At 43.9% G+C, this 24,055-nt stretch overlaps 1 protein-coding gene across 4 annotated transcripts in view; it reads right to left on the bottom strand.

Moving 5' to 3' along the window:
* SATB2 (SATB homeobox 2) overlaps positions 1–24,055 on the bottom strand; it is a 128,975-nt gene that overhangs the window by 13,828 nt on the left and 91,092 nt on the right. For all 4 annotated transcript variants that reach the window (XM_048952983.1, XM_048952982.1, XM_048952985.1 and 1 more), the window contains 3 exons: positions 23,720–23,932; positions 18,842–18,997; positions 8,293–8,490 (listed from right to left, as the gene is read on the bottom strand). In XM_048952983.1, the coding sequence (XP_048808940.1) occupies positions 8,293–8,490; positions 18,842–18,997; positions 23,720–23,932 (567 nt within the window). The remainder of the gene's footprint in view (positions 1–8,292; positions 8,491–18,841; positions 18,998–23,719; positions 23,933–24,055) is intronic.

Raw genomic sequence — 24,055 nt, 5'->3', positions numbered from 1 at the left:
TGAGTTAGTCCCAAATCACTGGTCAGTGGCTTTAAAATGTATTCATATGTATTTAAAAACATCTTTTTTCTTTAATGTTCTAATTCAAAATGTGAAGATGCGAGCAGAACTGGGGAAAAGACACTGGGAGGGAGGCAGAAGGGGATACCTGCCTCCTTCCACAATGTGAGCAGCATCATACATTGTGAAGTGCAATTTTCTAAATACATTATCTGATTTTTGTTTAAGACTTTTATTAAAGTCATGTGTGATGTGTGTTCAGAATGTAGCCTTTGTTGTTCCACAGCTAGGGATCTTGCAAACAGCTTCGCTCTGTCTGTGCCAAGATATTTTGGAATATTCTTTGAAACACTGTAAGCATAGATGACTGTGAGAAAAAATATGTGCTACTGTACTTTTGGATACTTGATGTGTGAGAATAGTGCATACACAGAAACATTTCCCGTTTCAATCTGTAATTCCTATAAAAGTCCATACAAACATGGGACAATGTGTATACACAGCACACTGTCCCTGAAAAAAGCCAATCCCAGCACATATTGTAGTCTCTGGGCATTTCCAGCCAATCCAAATTTAAAAAAAATAAAAAAAAAGAGAGAGAGAAATTCACACTAACAAATGTATTACCAGACTGGCCTAGGGCAGCGAGACTGAGCATCTATTTCCTGCTCTGCTGTTGCCTGACTCCCAGCACTGCCCAGAAGCTGCAGTTTTCTGAGGGGACACTGTGCAACAGGAGACGAAGAGCAGCTCGCTCACTCTTGGAGATCTTTGGGGGACAAACAGGGCAATGTGCTCGGACAGCACAGTACAATATTGTTTCCCTCCCCATATAATTTTTGTAATTGTACACAAAGGCCAGCTGCAGTGATCCGGGACTCTTAACTTTATCCTAAGACTTCTGTAAGGAGCCAGAGAATAAAATGCTGCCTGCAACCAATAGCCTATAAACACATAGCTCTAAAGCCCAATATTATCATTTATATACAAATGCGAGGAACAGAGAGCATTCAGGGACTATTAAAATGAAAAAGAGCAACATTTTTAACTGCAAACATTTTCCAACATAAATGGAACGGAGGCTCGGCCAGCAGCTTTTCAGCCTTCCAGATTTGCCTGCTGCCAGCCAGCACAAGCTTCAAAGGTTATGTGAATTTAAAGAGCTTTATTTAGTAATCTTGCCCGGGATGTTTGCTCTTCCTCAACCTACCATGACTCTTTACAACACTGGCAGCTTAGCATTTATAACAGGGCCAGCACTGGAAGAAATGAGGGCCAAACCTGGCCAAATTGTGTGTGAAAGGCAAAAGGGTGAGACGGCAGGAGCCAAAGCTACAGCAGTGTAATTTGCTGAAGAGATGACGCATCAGACCAACATCACCCTGCCGGTTCCTGCCAAGTCTCCATAGCACTAGGTCGGCACATTCAGGTTTTGAATGGCTTTCTGCCTTAAGCAGCCCCTTGCAGGAGCTGGGGCAGCAGGAGCAGAGCTGTGGGAGCTCTGTAAAGTAGCTGGCCGGGCAGGCAGCTCTCCACTGGGCACTTCCACCTCGCTCGGTCCCTGCCCTTGGTCTGTTCTGCACCAAATGGGGTGAGCGGGAGCAGGTGGCACTGAGGTGGCCACGCAGCTCTGAGAGTCTTCTGGTGTACTGGGGCTACACCTTCGGTGAGGCTAAAACCACCACCTTTGAAAAAATAAAACTATTCAACTAAGCTCCCATTTCTAGGCTCAAATGGATTAATAAACCTGAATTTAATTTCAGAGCAGAAGCGGTATTGCTTTAACTGCAAGTGCACTTCCTCACTATCGTTATAAGGAGAATCATGGGCTTAAAGTTAATACAAATCAGCAGTAGATTAGATATCCACACTAAGCAGAAACAGCTGAGAAGGTGCAATAGGTAGGTTTGGCTGTAGCAGTTGAAGCTCAGCAGCTTTCCACTGCGATCAAGATAACTATCAATCGTAACAAACTGTATCGGATACCTCAGAGCCAAATATAAGGGGCTCACTGTCAGATACGTGCTCCTACTGCCCTTGTCAGAACTTGCGCTAGGTTCCTGAGGCACCGCCGACTGTGGGAAAAACAGGGGACACCAGAATGTTCACCAAGCAACCACGCATTTGGATGGACGAGCAGCCAGAGCTTGCTACCAACACGGTACATCTGCCACAGCACCGCAGCAGCACCAGCGAGCTGTTCAGGGGCTGCGGTCCAGGAGGGCTTCACACATACAGCCTGCTGGAGGGCATGGCCCAGCACACCCACCCAGCCTCTCAGGGTCACTCTGCTTTCAGTCATTTTTCAGTGGTTTAAATTGAAAGGAGATATCAGCACAGAGCATTATTCTTCCTTCTCATAAGAAAGGTACAGGTAAAAATTGAGGAGGGCAGATATTCTGCAGTCCCTAAATTGACAGGTCTAGCTGTGACATTTTTCCCCCATAGATCTAAATGAAAGAGAAAATAAATACTTCAGGTGCAGTCTACTCAAACCAAAGCTCTGAGCTTCCCAAGTGGAATAAATCAACTTGTGATACAAATACCTCTAAAAGTCCACCTGGCTTTCTGGGTACAACTTGTCTTGGTCATTCCGTCTGAGCAGACATCACTGCCAACCACGGGGAGATGGCAGAAACAAAAAGCAGTGGGTATAATTTATTGTCTGTCTGTCGGAGGCAGAGAAACAACCAACAAGCAAAAACATGAAAACATGAGGGTGCAGACCTTAACGATGAACCACAGGACATCACCCACCAAAACCAGGGCTAGATAAAACCAAGCACCAAGTCAGAGAGCTGGCAGCTTTGGGAAAGTAGTTTCTGTCTGGGTTTCCCTGATAACCCAGTCCTGACTTCTGTATATAAAATCTACTGTAACACACACAAACATAGTAAGAACTGTGAACATCATCCTAAAAATTAGTAAACACGCTGTGCTCCTCAGTGGAATAACACAGCTTTGCTTCACTCATTATCTATGACTGCCTAAGTATTATTAATTGATATTATTTTTAAAAGAAGAAAATTTAAGTATTGCTCTTTTTCCCATCTGCATGCTATGTACTGTGTGACCCATGAACTCTAAGATGCTGTTTAGAATTAGACATTTCATTAGGAAGCACTACTGTGGTGTTCATTCCCTTCTTTATTACTTCTAGAAAGAGAATATGAAATTAGTTTCATTGGTTTGCCATCACCACTTGCCTTGACCCATTTTTACTAGGGCTCCATGTTCTGTTGTTTTGTAGTTCATTGTCTTGTCTAAAATATTTGTTCCCTTCCATCCCTCAGAAAGATGACAAAATTAGTATTTCTTATAGTTCTGCAGTATGCTATTTTCTGCATATTTAAAGAAAGACTACAATGTTTGCAATGAACACACAACACAAAAGAGCTTTCCTACAGCTTTCTTTCATGCCTTCCTTTATTTACTAATACTCCTCCATGATTTACAATCTGAGCTATTATAAATTGCCAGATTTGTCTAAATCAAAGCTTCAGAGAAAAAAAAAAAAAAAAGTGGAAGGATATAATTTTTTATAAAGCTACCAAAGTAACAACATATCAGAAAGTATGTGAAAACCATTCCCGCTTCTTTAAAGCCACTGACTGCTCTTAAATCAGCATGAACCTACCAGCTTCAGAAGATTCTCTGATATCTTATGCAGGAAATGAAAGGCGAGGTTTCCCTGCTTTTGAAATAGCAGGTACTTTGCTGTAGTGGTGGCTCGTGGCTCCAGAGAAATGGCTTATCCACCCTAACACTCCAGAGACAACAGCTTCATTCATCATTTTCCCAACTGAGTCAGGTTTCTCTGCCCCAGCAATTAACAATGAATTAGCACCATATTAAAGTGTCAGGCAACACGGCTATTCTCCAGAGTGGTCACCTTGTATACAGCAGACAAATAGTGGGAGAAGGGAGAGAAATTAGATTTACTGTGTCCCGGCATGTCTGTAACAAACACCAAATCCCTGGTTAGCAGCAGGAAAGGGCTGGAGGCACCTCTCAGCATCAACATGCTAGGAAGGTCCAATGCCAGTGAACTGCTGGGAGCAGTGGGATTTGGCGAGGAACAGAAAGCATGACAGGGCAGTCTCACCTGTGCAGAGCAGGAAGCTGAACACAGAAGTGTGAAGACTGCTTGCTGCAAAGTGGCTGTCCAGCAAATCTGTGTAAAAAGAGCCAGGCTGGGCCAGATCAAAGTTCCAGTCAGGATCCCACACCTGACGGTGGTGGAAGAGGATGAGAAGCCTGCAAAAATACAATGCTGCTTTCCAGCATGCCTCTCATCCCTAGCAGCCTGTGACTTGGGACACTCTATAAATCAGAGGTGAAGTATCTGTGGGATCCAGCTAGGCACAAGCTCACGGGTCTCCTCAGTCCCACAGCAGAACACATTGATGGCAACATACTGCACAGAATTGGAGGGCGAAGAGCCACTCAGTGCATACCTGAGGCTGTGGCAGGCTGTGTCGGCCTGCACAGCAATGCACAGCACTGTGTAGGTGCAGCGTGGATGCTCTGCAATTGGCGTGTGTAGGAAAGTCCATGCCCCAGCATGTCCATATGGTCACACGCAATGCTGCCAGAGAGCACTGCCATGTCACAGAGCTCCACAGGGCTCAGATTTTATGACTTCTCCACACAATAACAAATAAATCAAGTGTGCAGGGAAGAATTCCTTGTGCATTAAGCTTCCACTGCACACATTTTTCATTTCAGAAATAGGAAAATATATAATTAAATGGCCTAATATATGGCTGACAGGAAAAATCTAATGGAAGAGAAAAAAAAAAAAAAGTTTCTTTGTAAAGTACCATGCCTGAAACTAAACAGTGAGGCATGGGCTAGTGCCACAGAACAGAGGGCAACAACCTACCACAGGAGAACTGACAGTCCCTCAAACATCAGGAGCCAAGTTCCGTCCAACTTCCACAGCACTACAACTGCCCCATTGGACTCACCTTGCTGTGACTGTACAGAAACCACAGCAGCCTCAGGGTGATCCCCTCACTGAAGGTGTGCCCAAGCCCATAATCACCACATGAACTACACAGAGCCCAGCACAATGAACTCTTTGCCATTTCCAAGAAGCAGTGCTGGGAAAAGGCTATACTTGATACATCCACTCTCTTTTGTTTGGCCGTGCCTCACAATGACAACCAGTAGGTTCTTCCAGCCTGATGGAGAGGTGCTCCAGCCCAGCAAGGGCTTGGCTGTGGTGACAGGGTGCTCTGGCAACAGCGTGGGGCAGCCCGATTTCAGGCCCTACCTCATCACTGGAGGAGAGGGAGACTGAAGCATCAGGAACAAAATACCGTACACCGTACACACACCAAGTCTTTCACAGCAGGCAGGAAGAATGGCTAAGCAGAAAGAAAACAGAGGTAAGAGACTCCTGCCTGCTTCAGTGTTACAGCACTACACCTGCTATTATTTTCAGCACTGCTACTCATACTTCCTTCAAAGGTTTGTCATCGTGACATCAAGGCTGCACGTAAAGGCCTGATTTACAGTGCACTTTTTACTAGCAAAGTCTGCAAAGCAAAGTAGGACAGCTTCTGCAGCTCTTCAGTGTTTCTACCTCTGCTAAAATGCACAATGGCACCACAACAGACACTCTGCACCCACCACTGCTTTGAGAAGGAAATCAGCATTGCTTCCCCGTTTGACACTACAGAGGGAATTTCAGATAGGCAGAATGTAATTACTTGGCCTGGAGTTCGGCCAGGAGTTGAGCCCAAGACCCCTACCCTTATGTAAAGTGTCACAAAATCTCCAGTGACTGCAAGTGTGAGGACCTCTGTTTTATGTCTCTTGCTGCTGTCTTTGATTCTTCACAGCTAATTGCCTAATACTGACCCTTGCAGCAAAGCCAAAGAACTAACCTTGCTGCCTGAAACAATTCAAGTCTCAGAGACTGAAAATGGCACAAAAACTGCTTGGTGCAGTAGGTGGCAGGTGGACACTGAGCCTCCTGTGTCTTGCACTGGTGTAGCATGCCATGCAGAAGCCTACTGGGCTTTTTGGATGGGCAAACATAGCTCTAAAATGCAACGGCCTCAAAACACAAGCCTACAGTATCAACCATATACCAGGGTCTCCAGAGTTTTGTTTTATGTAGTTGCCAGCTGGTTCCATTTATTTTTCTTCATTTTTCATATTTTGACTGTAATAAATAATTAATCCATGGCTTTGTAACTTGCTGACAAATACAAATGCATCACATTCCAATGCACTGTAACGTGTCACTCAGAAGAGCCGACCTGCCCTACACAGCTAAGTGATATGCAGAAGACTTAGAAAGTAGGCTAATCAACAAGGTCACCAATGAGAGCTCAAGGAAACTTTTTCTTCACACTGTCCCTTAGAGGATATTTCCTGCTTGGTGTGGGCACCACAACTGGATTAATTTGTTCAAATTACGCAATTCTAGTCATCTTCCCATGTATTAGCTCAACCCTTTACCCTTCTGTAGTTCCTTGCCTTCAAGATCTCACAAACTTTTGGGAACATCAAAGCCAAAACTTGCAATATTAATTACAGCACTTCCTTTACTGTAAAGCTTTGAGAATCTGAAAACCAGGAACCACAATTTTTTTTTCTTCTAGGCAAAGACAAAATGAAGATCAAGGAGGAAGTCAACAGCAGAAGAGACAAAGGAGACCGAAGTAGGCAGTAATTAATCTTGGTGAGACAGAGGTGTTTTAAGAGGGGCAGGACTACATGGGGAAACCTCCCACCTTTGAGAAAGGTGAATAGATTGTTGGCAACAGTTCTAGCAGCAGCAGAACAAGAGCAGAGACAAAGAGCATAGGCTGAATACCAGGGTTCACAGAAAGAGTCACACAGCAGTGCAAGTTGTGACCAAACCATAAGGGGGAGAGAAAAGGTGAGAGGAGGAACCCTGAGACTATCAGAGAGAAACACAGCCGACTGACAATCGTTGCACAATACAAGCAGGTGAAATGGCTGTGAGGGCCAGCAGTGACAATGTTCTGCTATGGAAAGCGTTACTCCAGACTTTTTAGATTGAGCATATACATCCCCTTCTCATTCATTTGGTCTCTGTCCCCCAAGTTCTCCTGAGCTTCAACCACTGTCACACATCAGTCCTCCCTACATCCTGACTGCTGTCACCTATCACACTTTTGCCCTCTCTCAACAGTGGCCTTGATTCCATAACATTCCCTTACTTCCTACCCCATTCTCCAGAAGTACCACTAAAGAATGCTGACAACCTAGATAACATACTTAAAACGAGCAGAAGAATAAAAAGTTTTTTCAGAACTGGAGCTGCCACACTGTTCCTGGAGCCAACCCACCCAACAATCTGCCTCTCTGGAAAGTTCTTCCCATTCCTGGCCTTATCCCTTCCTCTACTGTTCACAGGTCTCACTGATTTCACGACACTTGCAAGTGTCTTGTGGAAAGATCCCTGCAGTTGAATAGCAGCATTCATTTTGGTTAATTTTTAAAACAACACCTAACAGAGAGCCTTCAGATCAACAGCTGTTCTAATGTTTGGCAACATGGCCAAAGTGCAAGTAACACTCACAACCTCTCCTTCCACTATGAAAACAGGTAACTGTTTTAAATTTTGGGTTCACAAAAATGTGGAGTGAAGAAAGCATCTCTTAAGTTTTGAAGTCCAGCTCTCACTTCAGACCAGTCCTGAGTCTCTTCTGACCACTACCACACACATTCAGTTTTGTAACATGCCTCATTAGTTATTAGAGATACCTGTCAGGCTGAGAGAGAAACTACAAACTATGACTGCAGTTGCCTGTTGGACACAGTTAAAGAGCAGGCATCAGAAGAGCTCAGGTTCTGTGAGGAGGAACAACTGACCTAACCCTGCTCCTGCTCCTCTTCCTAACCAGCTGTATCCTTCTCTTGCTGCTGCTGAGGAACACATTTGTGCTCTTCCAAATGCCAGCAGCTTTAGGCAGCTAAATTGCTTCAGTCACAACACAGCTATTGACACGATGGGAGCTCCATAACATCACAGTGCTGACCTTGCAGTTGGTGGTGGCATGATCTGGCACATCTCTCTTCTTGAGCCACCAACACAAACCTGCACACACTCGCATACACGCTGCAGCATTCACACAGGGAGCTTGCTTATACCTTGAGAGCTGACGTTTGCATGCAGTCCTACAGGCAGATATAAATTGGTGTGTCTCAACTTGCCAACCACAGGGAAGCTCAAACCAGTTGCTTTTGTCTACTTCCACTGGCTGTTTCCCTGCAAAAACTCCTTGAGAAGGAAGTTAGCACTCTGACCTGTACAGGCTCGGGAGTGAGCTGGACAACATGCTGCATACGCTCACTGTGGTGATGTCTGGACTCCTCCTCATAGATCACATCCCTCTCATGCTGAGGAAGATTCAGGAAGCGGCGAATGGTGCAGAGGTTCTCCCACAGGGTGCGGTTTTCTGGGCTTGGGTTTTCTTTCCAGCGAAGTAGCTCGCACAGCCAGCCCTGCAACAGGAGGGTCAGCACAGTTAATTCACTAAGCACTGAGGAACTAGATGTGAATGGAACATCATCCAGACTTAAAGCAGACTTAAAGAGAGATGTTAGTTGGAAATAATCGTAATTAGGATCAGCTAGTGATCCTAATAATCGAGTTTATAAGTCCTATTTTGTTGAATAATTAGTTTGAAACTAACTTTGAATTGTCTTTGTGTTAAATGTCCTGTCTTCCCTCACATTTTGCGTGACTGGATCTCAAAAAGTTACCACTGTGCTAAATCCTTCTGGACTGCTCCAGAGGGACTGAGAGCTCAGAGCACTGCAGTAGGAAGTGCCAGCACTTCAGGAGACAGAAACAACCCTAAAACACAAAGCCAGGCAGAGGGCAAGGTGGCAGAAACTGTAAGGTGAGAACAGCCTCACATGCTCTAAGCATGCGTGGGGGTGACCCCAGGTCCCCAGCAGTCACCCAGGGATGGGTCTGTTGCTGCTCCTTTGTGGGGGACGCAGCCAGCCCACGTGGGGCTGAGGACAGCAGTGCCTCTCCTGTGCGTGTGCACAAGGAGACAGGATGCAAATGACAGAAAACGAGAAGATAATGCTGAGGATGCTGTCAACACGCCTTAGTGACTCCTGTCAAAATATTTTACCTAGTAGCTCTATAACCCATCATTTTTGAGCTGCAACTCAGCAGTTTGACGCCACTTCAACAGACACCTTACAATACCTAAAAAGTGACTTGATCAACGTTAAAACCGTATAGTACAAGAAGTAGCCAAAATTGTGTTTTTCCAAACAGAGACAAGAGCAAGCTGAACAGGCAGGTTCATCAGAGGCCCATACAGGACTTTTTTTTATTGCTTTATTGTATCACAACTTGTAAGCCATTGACAACTTCTAACATGCATTATAAACCCTGCATATTATATCATGAGCCGTTGTTTGTCTCACTCTCTACTATGTCTTCTGCCTTCACCCCCCAAAAAAGGCAAGATTTGATTATCTCCGCTGCATCAGCCAAGACAGCAACACCAGCTGTTCTCATTGTGCAGCCTCTTCCTCGCGGCCTACATGTTAATAACCTGATCATTCCATTTTCTCCTTCAACTGCCGGCTGCAGCACAGCGAAGAGACAAAAACCCAGGCCCATCTGCAGCAGCTGTAGGCACTGAACTGTGAAGCCACTAGGGATTTATAAACTAATCTGTAACACAACACTGCCTTGTTTTTACAAGTGAGAGGCCACATTTGTGCAGACCTGATCTTTTCTTGCAATAAACTAAGAGGGCTGGGGGGTAGTGGGGCAAGGATGAAAACAAGATATCTAATCATTTACTTAGGGGAAAGAAAAAAAAATCTATATTTTTCCAAGTATTTTGACTAGTCTTTGGGTAATCTCTCAGCCAGGTGATGCCTGCATTTCAATTCAGTTTGACCACATCTCTTGCCCTCAGCACTCCTCAATCCCCTTCCTCAGCTTAGAAATCCCCATAAACTTTCATTTGGAGAAAATAAAGGGGACAAAATCTCACAGTTCCACGGTGAGTTCTCGGGGGCTTCGCCATACAAAGGAAATAATTTTTGAGATGGAAAACAAACCATCCGTGGAAAAAACAAACTCGTGTTTCTCCCTGCTTTTCACTGACCTGAGTAAGTTTCCACCAGAACGGTTTCAAACGTTTCATGCAGGTATGTTTAATACGTCCCCAGGGATGCCATAGCACCTGGACCAATCCTTCAGCAGCAGATAAAGGCAAAGCCCTGTACCTGCTGGAGCCGAGCCCAGCACAGGACAGGCCTGCGGCAGAACGGCTCTCCCTCTCCCAAGGGCCATGGACTGCCCAGCTCCTCAGTGGAGGAGGCTCCACTCCCTAGAGCTGGCCCAGCCAGCCCAACAGCAAGGGCTGCATCTTGATTTATCTGTCCCGTTATAATCGGCGCTCATTACAATCACTTAGAGCAACACTACAGGCCTCATTATGGACAACGCACTCGCTGCCATTAGTCTTTAAGAAGGGTAGTGCTCAATTTGCCTGGCAACATGCGAGGTCCTGACCTTGGAGCTATTAGGGAAAAAGATTAGACTGCAGTGTGACCATGTGTGCAGACATGAGCAAACGAAATTAATTTCTGGCAAAGGCAGGCACCAGGCAAAGACACCGTCATCCTGAGGACACCTGAGAACTTCTCAATTCCCCGAAGGAGATAAGCTAATGGCACGTTTAAAGGAGCCTGGTTCTGAAGGTGAAGCACATCCATGGTATTTAGAGAGATATTAATCCAGTTTCCCCACAAAGTATTTGCTTGGCTGATCAGATTAAGGGATCTAGCCTTCAACAGCACACCCCCACCACAGCAGGCCCCAAGAAATCTGTGATACTTCACAGCCTCAGACATATTGCACCATGTGTACCCAGCTGCTACAATAATTAGCTTATGAATGTATCAGCTGGTTCTGTGATTTTTATAAATAATAACTAACCTACAGAGCAGAAAGATTTTCATGAGCCTAATATTAGCAAGAAATTGCAAGGTGCGCCTAACTCTGAATTGTCTTTGTGCTAAATGCCCTGTCTTCTCTCACATTTTGTGCGACTGGATCTCCCCAATGCCATTTATAAATATTTATTTTTCCACCAGTAACAGCAATGTATTTGTGGCAGCTTTCTTCACAACAGCTATCGTTCGCTCACCCCCACACATAGATGCACATACCCACCACGTGCGTGTGCATGCCAATCTGCATCACATCTCTCCTTTCACTGCTCTTTTCCTACCTTTCTCTTTATTTATTTGAGTACCCATTCTCTCATCCCTCCATTCAAGACTCCATCCATTTTTGGGGCTGCTTACTAGGTGATAGCTTGGGTTAGTATGTGAGCAAACACGGCACTGCAGCATACTCGCATGTTCTTTATGATCGCAAGTAACCGCCTTCCCCACATACAGATGAAAAGTCTGCATTGGATTCCTTAATTATTTATTTAAATAATCTTATCACGCCATCCAAGAAAGTTTTGCAGTACCAGGCAAAAAAAAAAAAGTGTAAATGTCAAATAAAACAGTGACAGATGACAGTATTCTCTATTGAATAGCACCGTTTCTTCGTGCATGTTCAATGAGAACTCATGAATTATTAATACACAAATCCCCTTTTTCTGTTAAAAAAAATCAACTTGGGGTTTTTTGGTCGCAATTTTTTTATTTTCTCTTATTTATTTCTTTGGGTCTGTGTACGTTACACAGCGCTCTCCAGAAGAATTAAGAAATGCTAACAAACAGAAGTCTTGGAGCTACAGCCATTTACAGCAAATTTTCATCTATAGCTGCATTTATTGGCACAAAGAAGGAAAAGTAAAGAACAAGATGCTATCTTGCCACCTTTTCCCTTGCTCATCCACAACATCTGAGCTCATTTTATTACAAGTAAATTCAACTTATGCGAACATATTCTAAAAACCTAACAAATAACACATCCTTCCCCAGAGCTGCAATACGCTGCGTTTCTGATCGTGCTTCCCCTGCACATCACAAGTCTCACAACACAGCACAACCAGCCCCTTGTGTGCCACAGTTACCAGGAGGGTTTGATGCGTCAGTATGGGTGGCATAATCCAGCCCTTTCTGTCAGCTTCTAAGGTTCTTAAATGGGAGTGTCTTCCATTAAAAATAAGAGGAGGAAAAACAGCACAATTAAAGATGCTTTTGGCTCTATAGTCAGGCACACCCAGTGCTTGTGGTTACAAGGAATTCTACTCAGAACTTCCTTCATTTCACCCCAAAACTTGTAGAGGCATTGAGAACGCAGCCCAAATCAGCTCACTAAGGAGAGCTGCAGAGAAGTGTCAGCCTTTATTTCTGTTGCTCTTGTGAGACAAGATAAACATCTTCTAAGCATTTTATTTGATAAAACAAATAATATCACATTAATTTCCTATTTTTGACCTCTCTGTCTCAAAATCAAATACATTTCCACATAGCTAAGCAAACATCAACAAATATCTGCAGGAAGCCATCCATTCCCATTGTGCTTTTATGCTGTTAAAGAAACAGCGTGCTTACTACATCAAGGCATTAGCCCTGGCACACCAAAACCCCCTTGAGGGACAGTTATGTGGTGCAACAGTCACAAGCCATATTCTCTTCTTATTTATCCTGAGCCGTTTTATTACAGCCTGACCCTTTCACTTTTGCTAGTCTTATCTTAGAGCAGGGGAGGTTGCTGTGGCACTCAGAGTTACCAGGCTACAACGAGATCAGGTTTTCCAGCACTCAAAGAACGTATGCACAAGCATACTGCAGATGGTGATCAACCTATGGTCAATCAAGGACCAAATTTGTGATTGAAGTACAAGTACATGGGAAAAGTTCAGAACAAGTTAGTTGGGGTTACAGGCCAGTACTCACGCTTCTAGCAGCATCTTTACTCAGAGCCATGGAAGATGGAAGTAGCTGTGCGTCCATGGGGCTCATTCACAAGCAGCCCATCTGCCTGGACTGTGCTGGACTGTGAGAAACCTCCAGCCTAGATAAAGCTAACTAAACGAATCTCGTGCTTCCCTGCATTCAAATTGAAATTACTACTAATAATATAGTTGGTTTTCTCTACTGACATTTTCTAGGGTCTCCCATGAAAGTATGAGCAGGCAAATGAAGTGTTTTTAGTAAGAGTGATTCAGGAATAAATCTCAAAAATAAATGTAAAAGGCCATTTCCTCACCCGCATCATCAGTGCAGAAAATGTCAACATATGTGACAAAAGGAAAAAAAGCAGCAACGATCAGCATTAGTCTTGAAAGATTAGAAAAGAAATGATGCATTATCCAGAGTAAGTTCCCTTTCTACACAGCATCACAGGGAGTCCTCTGGTCAAACTTTCTCAGCCTCTTCCCTCTGCTCAGTTTGGGACTCTGCAGCATGAAATGAGCAGATAATATTCAGCTCTTGTTCCTTAGTCGCCAAACTCTCTTTCCATGAATCCAATAAGTGTCTATTAAAATAAATAAACCCCCTAATGATTCAAGATAACCTAATCAAGAAAGCTGAAATGGATAAAAGACTAACTGTAATGGAGAGTTCTGTCATGGCTTCAATGAATTCTTGATGAGGGCTGGGGGGAGGGGGACTAAACCTGAGAAGCCTTACTGGGAGCATTTTGGTACAGTTCAAGGTTAGTCACTCAATAGCTTCAATTTTCTGTATCATGCGGTACTTTTCATCCCACAAAAATTTAAGGAAAAATACAAAGCACTTCCATTAGGCCTAGTTTCTCCTTAGTCTCATAAAACAAGAAATAATACAAAAAAATGAAGTACACAAACCCTGACATCTTGGACCCATGGGAACGCCATGTCTGCTTACACCTCTTGGGCTCAGAGGGAAGGATGCTGTTCGCTGAAAATACTTCCAGTGTGCCAAATTCAGACAGGCTTCTCTCTGCACTCGAGAGGTAGTGCAGGCTCATAGCTAAGGCAAGCAGCCTGCCAGCAGCTCCCAAGTCTGTCAATGGCTTCCTGAGTGAAGTTCCAGCTCCACAAGTGACCGTGCTTTGCCCAGAGGCTGAGAAAGGCACTGTTGTAGAAGCTGTAGTGGATACCCAAATACACTTCAGAGAAATTTTAAGTTCAGTCATGGAGAGAAATGTCTTTCTGTACTTCCTGCATATGTAACAAGAGCATTAAACTATCAATACAACAGATAAGCCCTAGCTGTACAGACACACAAGCATCATAAAGGCACTGAGGTGCTGTAGCAGGAAGAAATGCTGTATATGCATAAACTACATGCACCTTCACAACCAGCTGTCTTTTTCTAGTTGTCGTTCATTGTCACTGGAAGCTAAATAGTTCAAGGGCACAGGAAATACCTATTCTAAGCTAAAAGGAGGAGGAAAGGCATTCCATCATACTGAAAAAGGGGATATAAGTTGGGAGGGACAGACGGTAAAGGATAAAACCTGCCTCAGAGGGTGACTGCTCATCTCTCACAGCACTTGTGCCTTCTGCTCAGAGCAAGAACAGTGTGATGGTGGTGGCTGAGGGGCTGGGAGCCATATAGTGTGAGCTCCTACTGTGGGGCACCAACCTGTCCTTGGCCAGAGAACAGGTTCCAAGACTAGTGCCTGGGATCTCACAAGGAAAAGTCAGGAAAAAGAGAAGGAATGACAGAAAAAGTATTTCTGTCCCCAGCCCCACATATCTCTTAACTTGAAGGACCTCAACTTTTCTGTCCCCAACACTTGAATTTATTTTTGATTTGTTTATTTTTAAATGAGGCAAAGATAAGAACTGGAGACTGAACTTTGCCAGCTTAACATTTTTTTTTTTTCAAAAGCTGCTCAAAGGGTTCTCTCTTACTTTACTGTGGTATAACTAAAACAAATCTAGTCCCTTGGGGAAGAATTTCAGTTGCTGGTGTTGGCTTTCTGTTTTTACTGAACTAGTGATGCTGGAGGTCAGATCCTTCCATCTGCAACACCACTCCTCCACAGCCCAGGTTGATCACAGAGAGACTCCTGCCCTGGGAGAGCTGTAGGAAGTTCAGCCTCTCACATTCATACAATCTTTACCCTCCCTCAGCAAGGGCTCCAGTGAGATATTCCCACTGTTTGTTATCAAAACAAAAGCGACTATTTATTATGAACAGATCTATATTCCTAAACTTGCTTTACACAGCACAGCTTCACCTAGGACCCCACTAGTTGAGGTCAGAGGGGTGACCTTGCTACATAGTGGTATGGAAGCACTGACACAAGATGATGGGGAAATGGTTTTCCCCATACTTGACCCATAGACAAGCTGCTGAACTGGACACAGAAACCAGAGGTCTGTCGGAACTGTCCTGACAGTTGGTTCAAACTTGCAGCAATCCAAGGTCAAAATCGTTGCCTGTCCCACTGCCCCATTCTAGAGGCACACTGGCCACCCGAATCTCTCCAAAATGGCATGCAGGTAACTCCATGTGATTTAAATATAACCAGGGGATTCTGAAGCACAGATAAAAGGCCAAATCCAGTGTTCAGAAACACTCTCAATGTGATACTACAGGTCCCAGATTTAGTAATTTAAGGGACAAAGATCACTAGCATGCAGTATTCCCAGAGAAGCATGCTGTCCAGTGGGTGCCTCACTAACAGCTGGCATCTGGAATGGGATGACAGCTTTAGAGGCTGAGTTTGAAGGGTGCTGTGCACTTCAGCTCCTGCTGAGGATAAAGGGATGCACAACACTTCTCAAATAAGACAAAAAACATCTAGATATGTCACATGGAATAAAATACATATTAATGAAAATATTTTGACATTGACAAATGAGTCAATGTCTAAAATGAATGGCTTGAGACCCTTATGAATTTTGAGCCCCTAAAAAGAGAATCTTGCATACTACCTCGATATTTCCATGTGGTCCTGCACACTGCATGCATGTTGACTTGTGAGGTCCACAATCTGTACCCTCAGTTTCTATCAACTGCCCTTTGCTTTCACTGTTGAACCAATAATCTGCCACGACTTAAGAATAAAGATGGCTACTTGTTAAATTAGAAGTCAGATAAGTCTACTTATATAGATAATAAGATGACACCGCATATAGATAAGTAGATGATGCCACTTGCAATAACTGCTCTCAGTGGGTACTGCTCTTCCTGTATGAAGACAGGAGATGAAATGAGGCCTCCATTGGCTCTGGATTCCCTCTTGGGTACACGACATACAGCCCCACACATATAAAATGTCAGAACAGCCCTGTCGGAGATTCACTGGCTGCTAAAACTGTGAAGATCTCACAGCACCGTGGATTGCTGTTGACAGAAAAGCAGCGCCCAACACAACACATGCCTTGTTAGCAAACTGGAAGCCTCTCAGTTGTCTGGGGTGAGGGAATAATAGAGGAAGCCAGTGCAATGCAAACCAGGCCCGTGGAGAACAGCAAGTGAACAAACCTTGGCGAAGAGTCCAAGCAAACCCTCAGACTAGCTCTTTTTTTCCCCCTCTTTCAAACTCTTTCTTTTGTAAATATGAACACTTTTCAGTGTGCGCTTCCCACCATGTAACTGAGCTGGTGAAATCAGCACCACTGTCATCAGGAGAGCCTGCAACTGGCACAGCAGACCTGTACAAAGCAATGGGAAAGCCCCACAGCTAGTATTTAGGTAAGCTGACACTGACTTTTCCACCATGTCACGGCACCTCCCCTACATAAAAAGCCATGTCCTTACTTCCAGCACTACACTGCCCTGGGGGCACACGGACAGCTGCAGCACAGCACATGCACACCCAGTCAGGCCGAGGGCTGGGCCACACAGGTGAGTTTTGGAGCTGGGGAGCCGTGTACCACTAGGCTTTGTGGCTGTAGCTTCTCTGTTCCTGCCTTCCAGTTCCCTCACAAACCACTTTCATGCTCCAGCAGAGAGCTATGACATCTCAGCATGGCAAATGCTGGGTCATCCCAGGGAGCCAGTATTGCTTTGGCAGGACTGTGAAACAAAAGAAACATCAGCCTGAGAAATGCTTCTTTATTTGCCTCTGTTGAAGAAACAAAACCTTTATGGGCAGTAACTTCGCTTTAAACGATAACATGTGTGGATCCTGTGCTTATCCTTTTGCATCTGGCTTCCAAAATCTGCCCTGTTCTTTTTCCACGTGAAAGACTATGAAGCTTATTTTTGTTTTGGTGCTAGTGTGCATCACTGCCAGAGAAACTGGCACACACTGAAGCTAGTGAGCCACCCAAATTACTGTTGGGTGGTTCAGTCCCTCTCTATTTCAAGAAGCCTCTGGGTATAATGACAGGAAGCTTACAAGCAATTTCAAGCCAAACTTCAGAGAAGCTGGCATTCAGTTTGTGCTACACGCTGCTTATTAAAAGCTGTCCAGTCCGGATTCTGGGTGGAACTTTGATATCTGCATGGAGTAAAGAATAAGGGGCACGTTTGCAAAATCAATTGTGCAGTTTTTATATTTACTGCACGTTTACCACATATGTCATTTATTACACAGTGGAAAACCGTTAAATGCACAGTAGTTGTGCCAAGTGGCATTATGCTTTTAACAGCTTTATTCGTTTAACAGCTCCAGTTCTCATTATATTTTGCCATGTGGTACATGAGATTTTTATGCATTTAACAGTTTAAGAGGGTTCCATGGTATTTTCCTTTCATGTATTTCATACTGTGCCTGGGATTTTGTTGGGGGGCTGAGGGTTTGTGGACTGTAACCCCTGTGCTTAGACAAGATAAAGCAAAAGGCAAAGAAAATTAACGATTAAACAAGGAAGGAAAAAATGGATCAGACCTCCAAATGTGTGGGCACAAATACCTGCAACAAGGACAAGGCTCTCCCATGGGCTTTGATAGCCTTTGATGCTTTGTTTATATGCCTTTCAACTTCTTATTTTACATCTATTTTAATGACTACAATATTGCTTTCCTTCACAGAAGGGAAAAAATGTACTTAGTAGAGTACATACACCTAGATATTTCTAACCCTTCCACACAGAGGCATTGGTGCATTCCTGTATGCATACTGATGCCCTCTCCTAGCACAACTGAGTAATTTCATTTAGGATCAGAAGCAGCTCTTCTCACACAGAGTAATCAATCGGTTCCAATGGAGACCATTGGAACCATGGAACCATCATCTGCTTGCGGTCCTTCCTACAAAAAATGCTGTCCTCCTTTCCACAAAATTCATACTGATACATTATATTTTTTTAAACAGTTGGATGAAATTTTTAAATTAATGGATTCTCTTCAAGAATTTCACTCCAGCCTAGGTTTGCCCACATGTATTTTTTACATCCACGGTGAAAATTAATCCAGGAGAACACACTGCAGTGCCCTCTCATCTTTTTTGTAAAAATGATTGGATTCGATGTGAATTGTTCACATGGCAATACTGCATGCAGCACATACAATGTGAGGAGAAAAAAAAAAAAAAAAAAGGAAACACCTTCCTAACATGCAGTTTCCCCATCATCTTCCTTCCATTAATTACTTAAGAAAACAGTATTTTTACCTGCAAAACATGAAGGGCATCATCATTTTGGAAGGTCCTTGTCCTACTAATAGATGTGTAAGTTCTATGCTACAAGTGGGAAAAGACATGTGTGTTTGTACAAAATGGGGAGGAAAGCTCAGCTGCTAGCCGGTCCTTTTTTCAGTCTATTTTAAAAGGAAAAAGGAAACCACTTAAGCAGGCAAATGCCAGAAACACGACAGGTTCCCCAGAGATGAAGGTTATTATTATTGTATGAACAGATGTATTTTTATTGGTGGGAGTAGAATATAGGTCTAGCTCCAACCCCAAAGTTGGCTTTAAAAACAAAACCCCAAAAAGAACGAAATCCCCTCTACCACTCACCTGACTTTTATTGGCAGCCACCTTGGCAAACAGAGCTTGAGATACCTTGGCCCTTTTCATCTCCTGTTGGATCTCGTCATAAATGGCAGCTGTGATGTTGACGTTGGCGCCGTCCGCCTTAATGGGGAGGTCTGTTGTTGGTGTCGAGGTTTTGGCCTACCAAGAGACCATGAAAATAATAATTAAAAAAGTGCTGCTTTCAGCCCAGCCATCTGTGCAGAAATTATCAAAGGATTTCAGTCAGCTGATGCCAAACTGCATTAGCTACAGAGGGACACTTCCTGTCCATTATTCTAATCAGGTTAATTGTGATTGGAAATAATTGCAGTGCATTCCTATAGGACATACAAGGCCCTGTCAACTCCCCCCTCTCCCTCTCCCAGCATGTTTATTGAGCAGCTCAACAACACGATAGGTAGCTGGGCGCTCGGCTGCAGGCAGCCGCTAAAGTTTGCTCTGCCAGCTAGCTGCCACGGCACTGACACCAGCCTCTACCTTCTTCCCCCCTCTTCAAAAGTGGCCTACACCTTGGAGGAAGAGACAATTCTCCCAGAAAAAATGAGTAAATGGGTAGAGGTCTCTAAATAATAAATTATTACTCAATTTAATGCACTCCCTCAAGTCTCTCTCATCCTTTATTAAAACTATACGTATGTCATTTGAGTATGTATGGTTTCCCAGCCTTATCATCATTATGCTGGCCAGACAGTCACCTAATTTCACCTAGGAAATCAGTGGAAAAAAAAAAAAATCATTTCATAAAGCTGGGCTTTGGCATGCCTTTGATGTGCTGCCCTCATTCTCCTAAACTCATATTGAGATTTTGTGTATTCCACTGCACTCCTTTTAATTGAATGATTTCCCATCAGCTTCTGTGACAAATGAAGGACAATAAGAGAGCTGCCAGTACCTTCTCCAGGCTGGACTACCCTTGCAAGGCTGCTATCAGTACAATGCTGTAGGCTTCTATGAGATTTTTATTTTAAAGCTCCTCAGCCTTGGCTGCCCTCAGACGGTGGAGGCAGGTGAGGGACAGGAGGCAGTGCTCACAGCACCAGCAGCCTCTTGGAGCTCAGATCTCACCTGCCAGGGCTGATACTTGAAATCCTACATCTTTCTAAGGAAATACATAGGTTACTCACATAAAATCCCCATTTTCTCTTGAGATGTGAAAGTCTTAAGAAACAAACTAGGCTAAGTCACAAAGCTCACATCTTCATAGAGATTCAAACCTCCCGTAAACCCTGGTGATATTCGGTCATCTGGTGCAATCATAAGCCTTTTCAGCCAGCTCCTGCCATTGTACCAGATTTGAAGGCTGCTACATCTAATATCAATTTTTAACTAGGTAGGCATGGCCAAATGCCTCTTTGTTAATGACAAGGTTAACTAGGCAAAATCAAGCCTTCTGAACTTCGTTATGCTTTCCTCCAAATCTTCTTGTGCCTAACATCTTTTCTATTCCAAGGCCCACATTAATAACGGAGACAAAATTCAATCAAGACAACAATCTCATCACTCTTCCTACTGCTTGCAGATAAAGCCTTCATCAACCTGTATCTCCTCTCTTTCTGAAGCCAGTCTGAGGATCAGGAGATCACTGTGCACAATCCGCACAGTGCTGCATGGCACAGCGGCCAACTGAATGTGTGCACCCTGCTCAGCAAGGGCCCCCTACAGCTTTGTGCCTCCTTGGCTTGTTTCCTGGCTGTTCCAACACAACAGCACTCTCAGAACAGGACCCATAGAGAAAGGGCTGGAGATTTCTGCATCTCTGCATTAAGACTAGGGCAGTAGGAGCACAGTTGTGGCAGACCGGGGCCTCTGGTGCTCTGGCACCACTGGAGGCCAAGGCCAAACTCATCCACAGGCCCTGACCATGAGTGGGTACAGCCCCATGGATGGACTGACAGGGACAACGAGCTCCAAAATTCAATCCTCAGGGATAGACAAGAGACAGGACAGTTGTGAGGAACACAGGAAAGCAACGAAGAGATCATGGGAAGGGAAGAGGACTGTCCAAATCTGTCAGGATTCATTTAGTGGAGCTTAACTGAAGACACTGCAGCGCTGCGAAGGGTATAAAGAAAGTCTTCCCAGGCAATGGAGCCTTTGATTAGCACAGCAGCTGAAATCACCAAGGCCTGGAAGGTGAGGCCTGAGGTTCTGAGAACAAAATTAGCATATAAAGGAAAGTTTCAAAACACATCTTGTCCTGCACAGATCTCCTGCACTGCCAGCTCCACAGCCAGAACTCAGGAGCCAGCCTGCCCACTGCACCCTGAAAGCCAGGCTCTTTTTTATTTAAGCATCAGAATAGGTAGGACAGGTGCTAAACAGAAATATCAGAAGCAAGTGTTTAAAGCCAGAGGCCTGGATTCAAAATTGATCTTCATATTAGCAAGAAGTTTGCCATTATTGAAATGTCTCAGTGCAAATGGTGAAAAAAAGAGAAAGAAAAAAAAAAGAAAAGGGTTTGTAATCACAATGCTAGAGTGCTGAAATCCCAGCAGTTACTGCTGGTCTTCGACAGAGAGAAGAGAGTTGGCAACATGTATGCAATAACCTTTAAAAGCTCAGAACCTCTTCCCCCAAGCACTTGCATCCTCTTGCTAGATGGATCTGCTGCTCTCACCTCCGCACCGGTGCTAGATCACATCTGTCTGTGCTCAGGGAATACCCTGAGGGGCTTTGGGTTCCAGAGCGACAGAGTCAAGCTAGGCGACTCCTTGTGCTCATGAGCCCACCTCCATGGCTGTCCCATCGCTTAACCATGCTCTATCCAGCACACTAAAAAAAATCATTTCCAGAAGTACTGCCTCAAGAGATTGGTATCTATGGAAACCATGTTTCAAAATGACATTAAATCAACTTCTTCAGCACTGTAACATAATTCTTGAAAGGCCAGTATAGTTCCTCCTCACTGGTTAGCACTGCTATCCCCCAAAGCACCATTATCTGGGGTATACAACATATTTGCCTGGGGAGGCAATGTTTCAGAATGGCTGCATGGTATATGAACAGGAACTTGTCTCATCGGGACTAATACCAGGCATATGGGGAAGCACAGTAGCCGAGCTGCCTGCCCAGGAGCTGGGAAGCTGCCTAATTTGCAGAGGTGTCCAAGTTGTCAAAACAGCACCTGTGCTGACTGGTGCTGGCCCTCAGAGGACTGGGGAAATTTTATCCAGTGGGCACAAGACAAGCACTGGGTACAGAAAGGTTTCTGCACTGCTTTTGGTGATTAAAAAATCTCACAATATTCTACCAAATTCTTCAAGAAAATAAGGGACGGGCGAGCTGCTACGTATTTCTAGAGTATGGTTTTCTAACAATGCTTCACTCTTAAAAAGAGCAAAATTTTCCTTACTTAAAGCTGTCACTAGAACACGGGGAAGATTTCTTATTTTGACAGAGGAAAGAGACAGAGTGACAGATCTGACAGAGGGCTGATTTTTATTTTCACCGGACTGCATCTAACTCACCCATTTCTTTCTGGTTTGGTTTTTTTTTTTTAATTATTATTATTCTATTCAAGTTATGAAATCTATTGCACTAAATATTAGCAGTAGTAAGCTAATTCTTTCATGAAAATATAAATGCAGAAAGAGTTTACACTATTTAGATGTTAAAATGGTTCTCTTCAGAATTTTGCTTTCACAGAAAGATATCTAAAAACAGTTATGAGTTATGCAACAATGAATTTTGCATATTACAGAAATTCAGCATTCAATTCCGCTTGGCAAGATGTGCTTGCTTTCAGTGAAAGCAGTTCTTTACATCATGTGTAGCAGTAGAGCCCACCCAAACACGTGAACTGAGCTCAACAGTTTCTACAAAACCAGCACACGTTAAGGACGATCTACGTGCCTTTAACCCCCTGCTCCAAGACTCTTATTTTTAGCAGCTGCAGCTCCAGTATTCAGGATGAGAATTGCTCAGTAATACTATAAGCATGGTTAAGACATAGCACAGCCTGAGCGAGCACTCAGAGACTCTGCAGACGGCACGACTGTGGAAGTACCCGAGCAGGAGGGTTACAAAGGCCTGTTTGTGACAGATGAAGAGAAGTGCTAGACCCGAGCTGTCACATCTGCACAATTAGAAATTTCAAACTCAAGTTACACAAATGTCATGACAAGACATTTAATTGTTGTCTCTGTGCAATCACCTTTTCCCTTTTGGAGTATACGTCTGGAACAGCAAGAAGCCTGGCTGAAGGGTGATACACTATGACAGGGTAGTACCTGCATGTTCATTCTTAGTGCAAAGGAACAACTTATGTAGAGAAGTGGATAGGAACAGAATGCTAATAAACCTGATTCGTTAAGTTTACTGGTTTAGAGCTTCAAAGCATCATCTCCTGCCCTAGCACTGTGCCATCTGTACTTTCTGTACTTCAAATAATTACTAGTGTAAACTAACTAAAGGATTGTCATTTCGTAGGCACTGATTTCTAACTCACTGTTGGCTCCTAATCACTGCATGTTTTTGACTGCAACATATATGAATCTCTCCACAAGCTCAGAAATTTCCTGCGTTCTGTAGAACATCACAGAGCACTAAGACAAAAAGTTGTGTACATAATCTTTCTGTAACACAGTCTAAAATACTCTTATCTGGAAAGCCCGCAAGCAACCATTCAGGTACTAAAATACTCTTTTTTGCATTTATGGCATTGAACAAAGCTAGAATCATCACTAAGTCTTGTTTCAATTCAATAAACACCTCTTAACAGCCTCTCCAAGTACTTATAAAAGGATTCCCACAACTCACCTGACCAAAGGAAGCAACATACAAGGGAAGGGCAGAGAAAACCTCCTTCCCTGGACTAACATTAGCACAGGACCACATAACAAACAAAGGATCACATCTTACCTGGGGAGTTCTAGAGGAGCTTGGGCTGCTGGCTGCTGAAGACACCATGCTCACATTAGGGTTCATGCTTCTCTCTCTCTCATCCTGATAGATTCGATCCCGTTCCGAGTCTGGCAAGTTGAGGAAATTCTGCATCGCCCTTAAGTTTACCAGGAGGGACTGGGAAGCTGTCCTAGGGTCTTCTTCTTTACGCAGGATCTCAGACAACAAGCCCTAGTTAAAAAAAATTTATAAGTCCAGTCACATGGTGGTATTTTAAATTTGTTTAGAAAAACTGAGAGCCTACATCAGAATCTCATAGCCTCTTCCACAGGGGCTATTTTGTAGGAAAGTGCT

Source organism: Lagopus muta, chromosome 8 (genome assembly GCF_023343835.1).
Source record: "Lagopus muta isolate bLagMut1 chromosome 8, bLagMut1 primary, whole genome shotgun sequence".
Classification (NCBI taxonomy): domain Eukaryota; kingdom Metazoa; phylum Chordata; class Aves; order Galliformes; family Phasianidae; genus Lagopus; species Lagopus muta.
The sequence above is the reverse complement of the archived record's forward strand: the minus strand, read 5'-3'. Positions and strand labels throughout refer to the sequence as shown.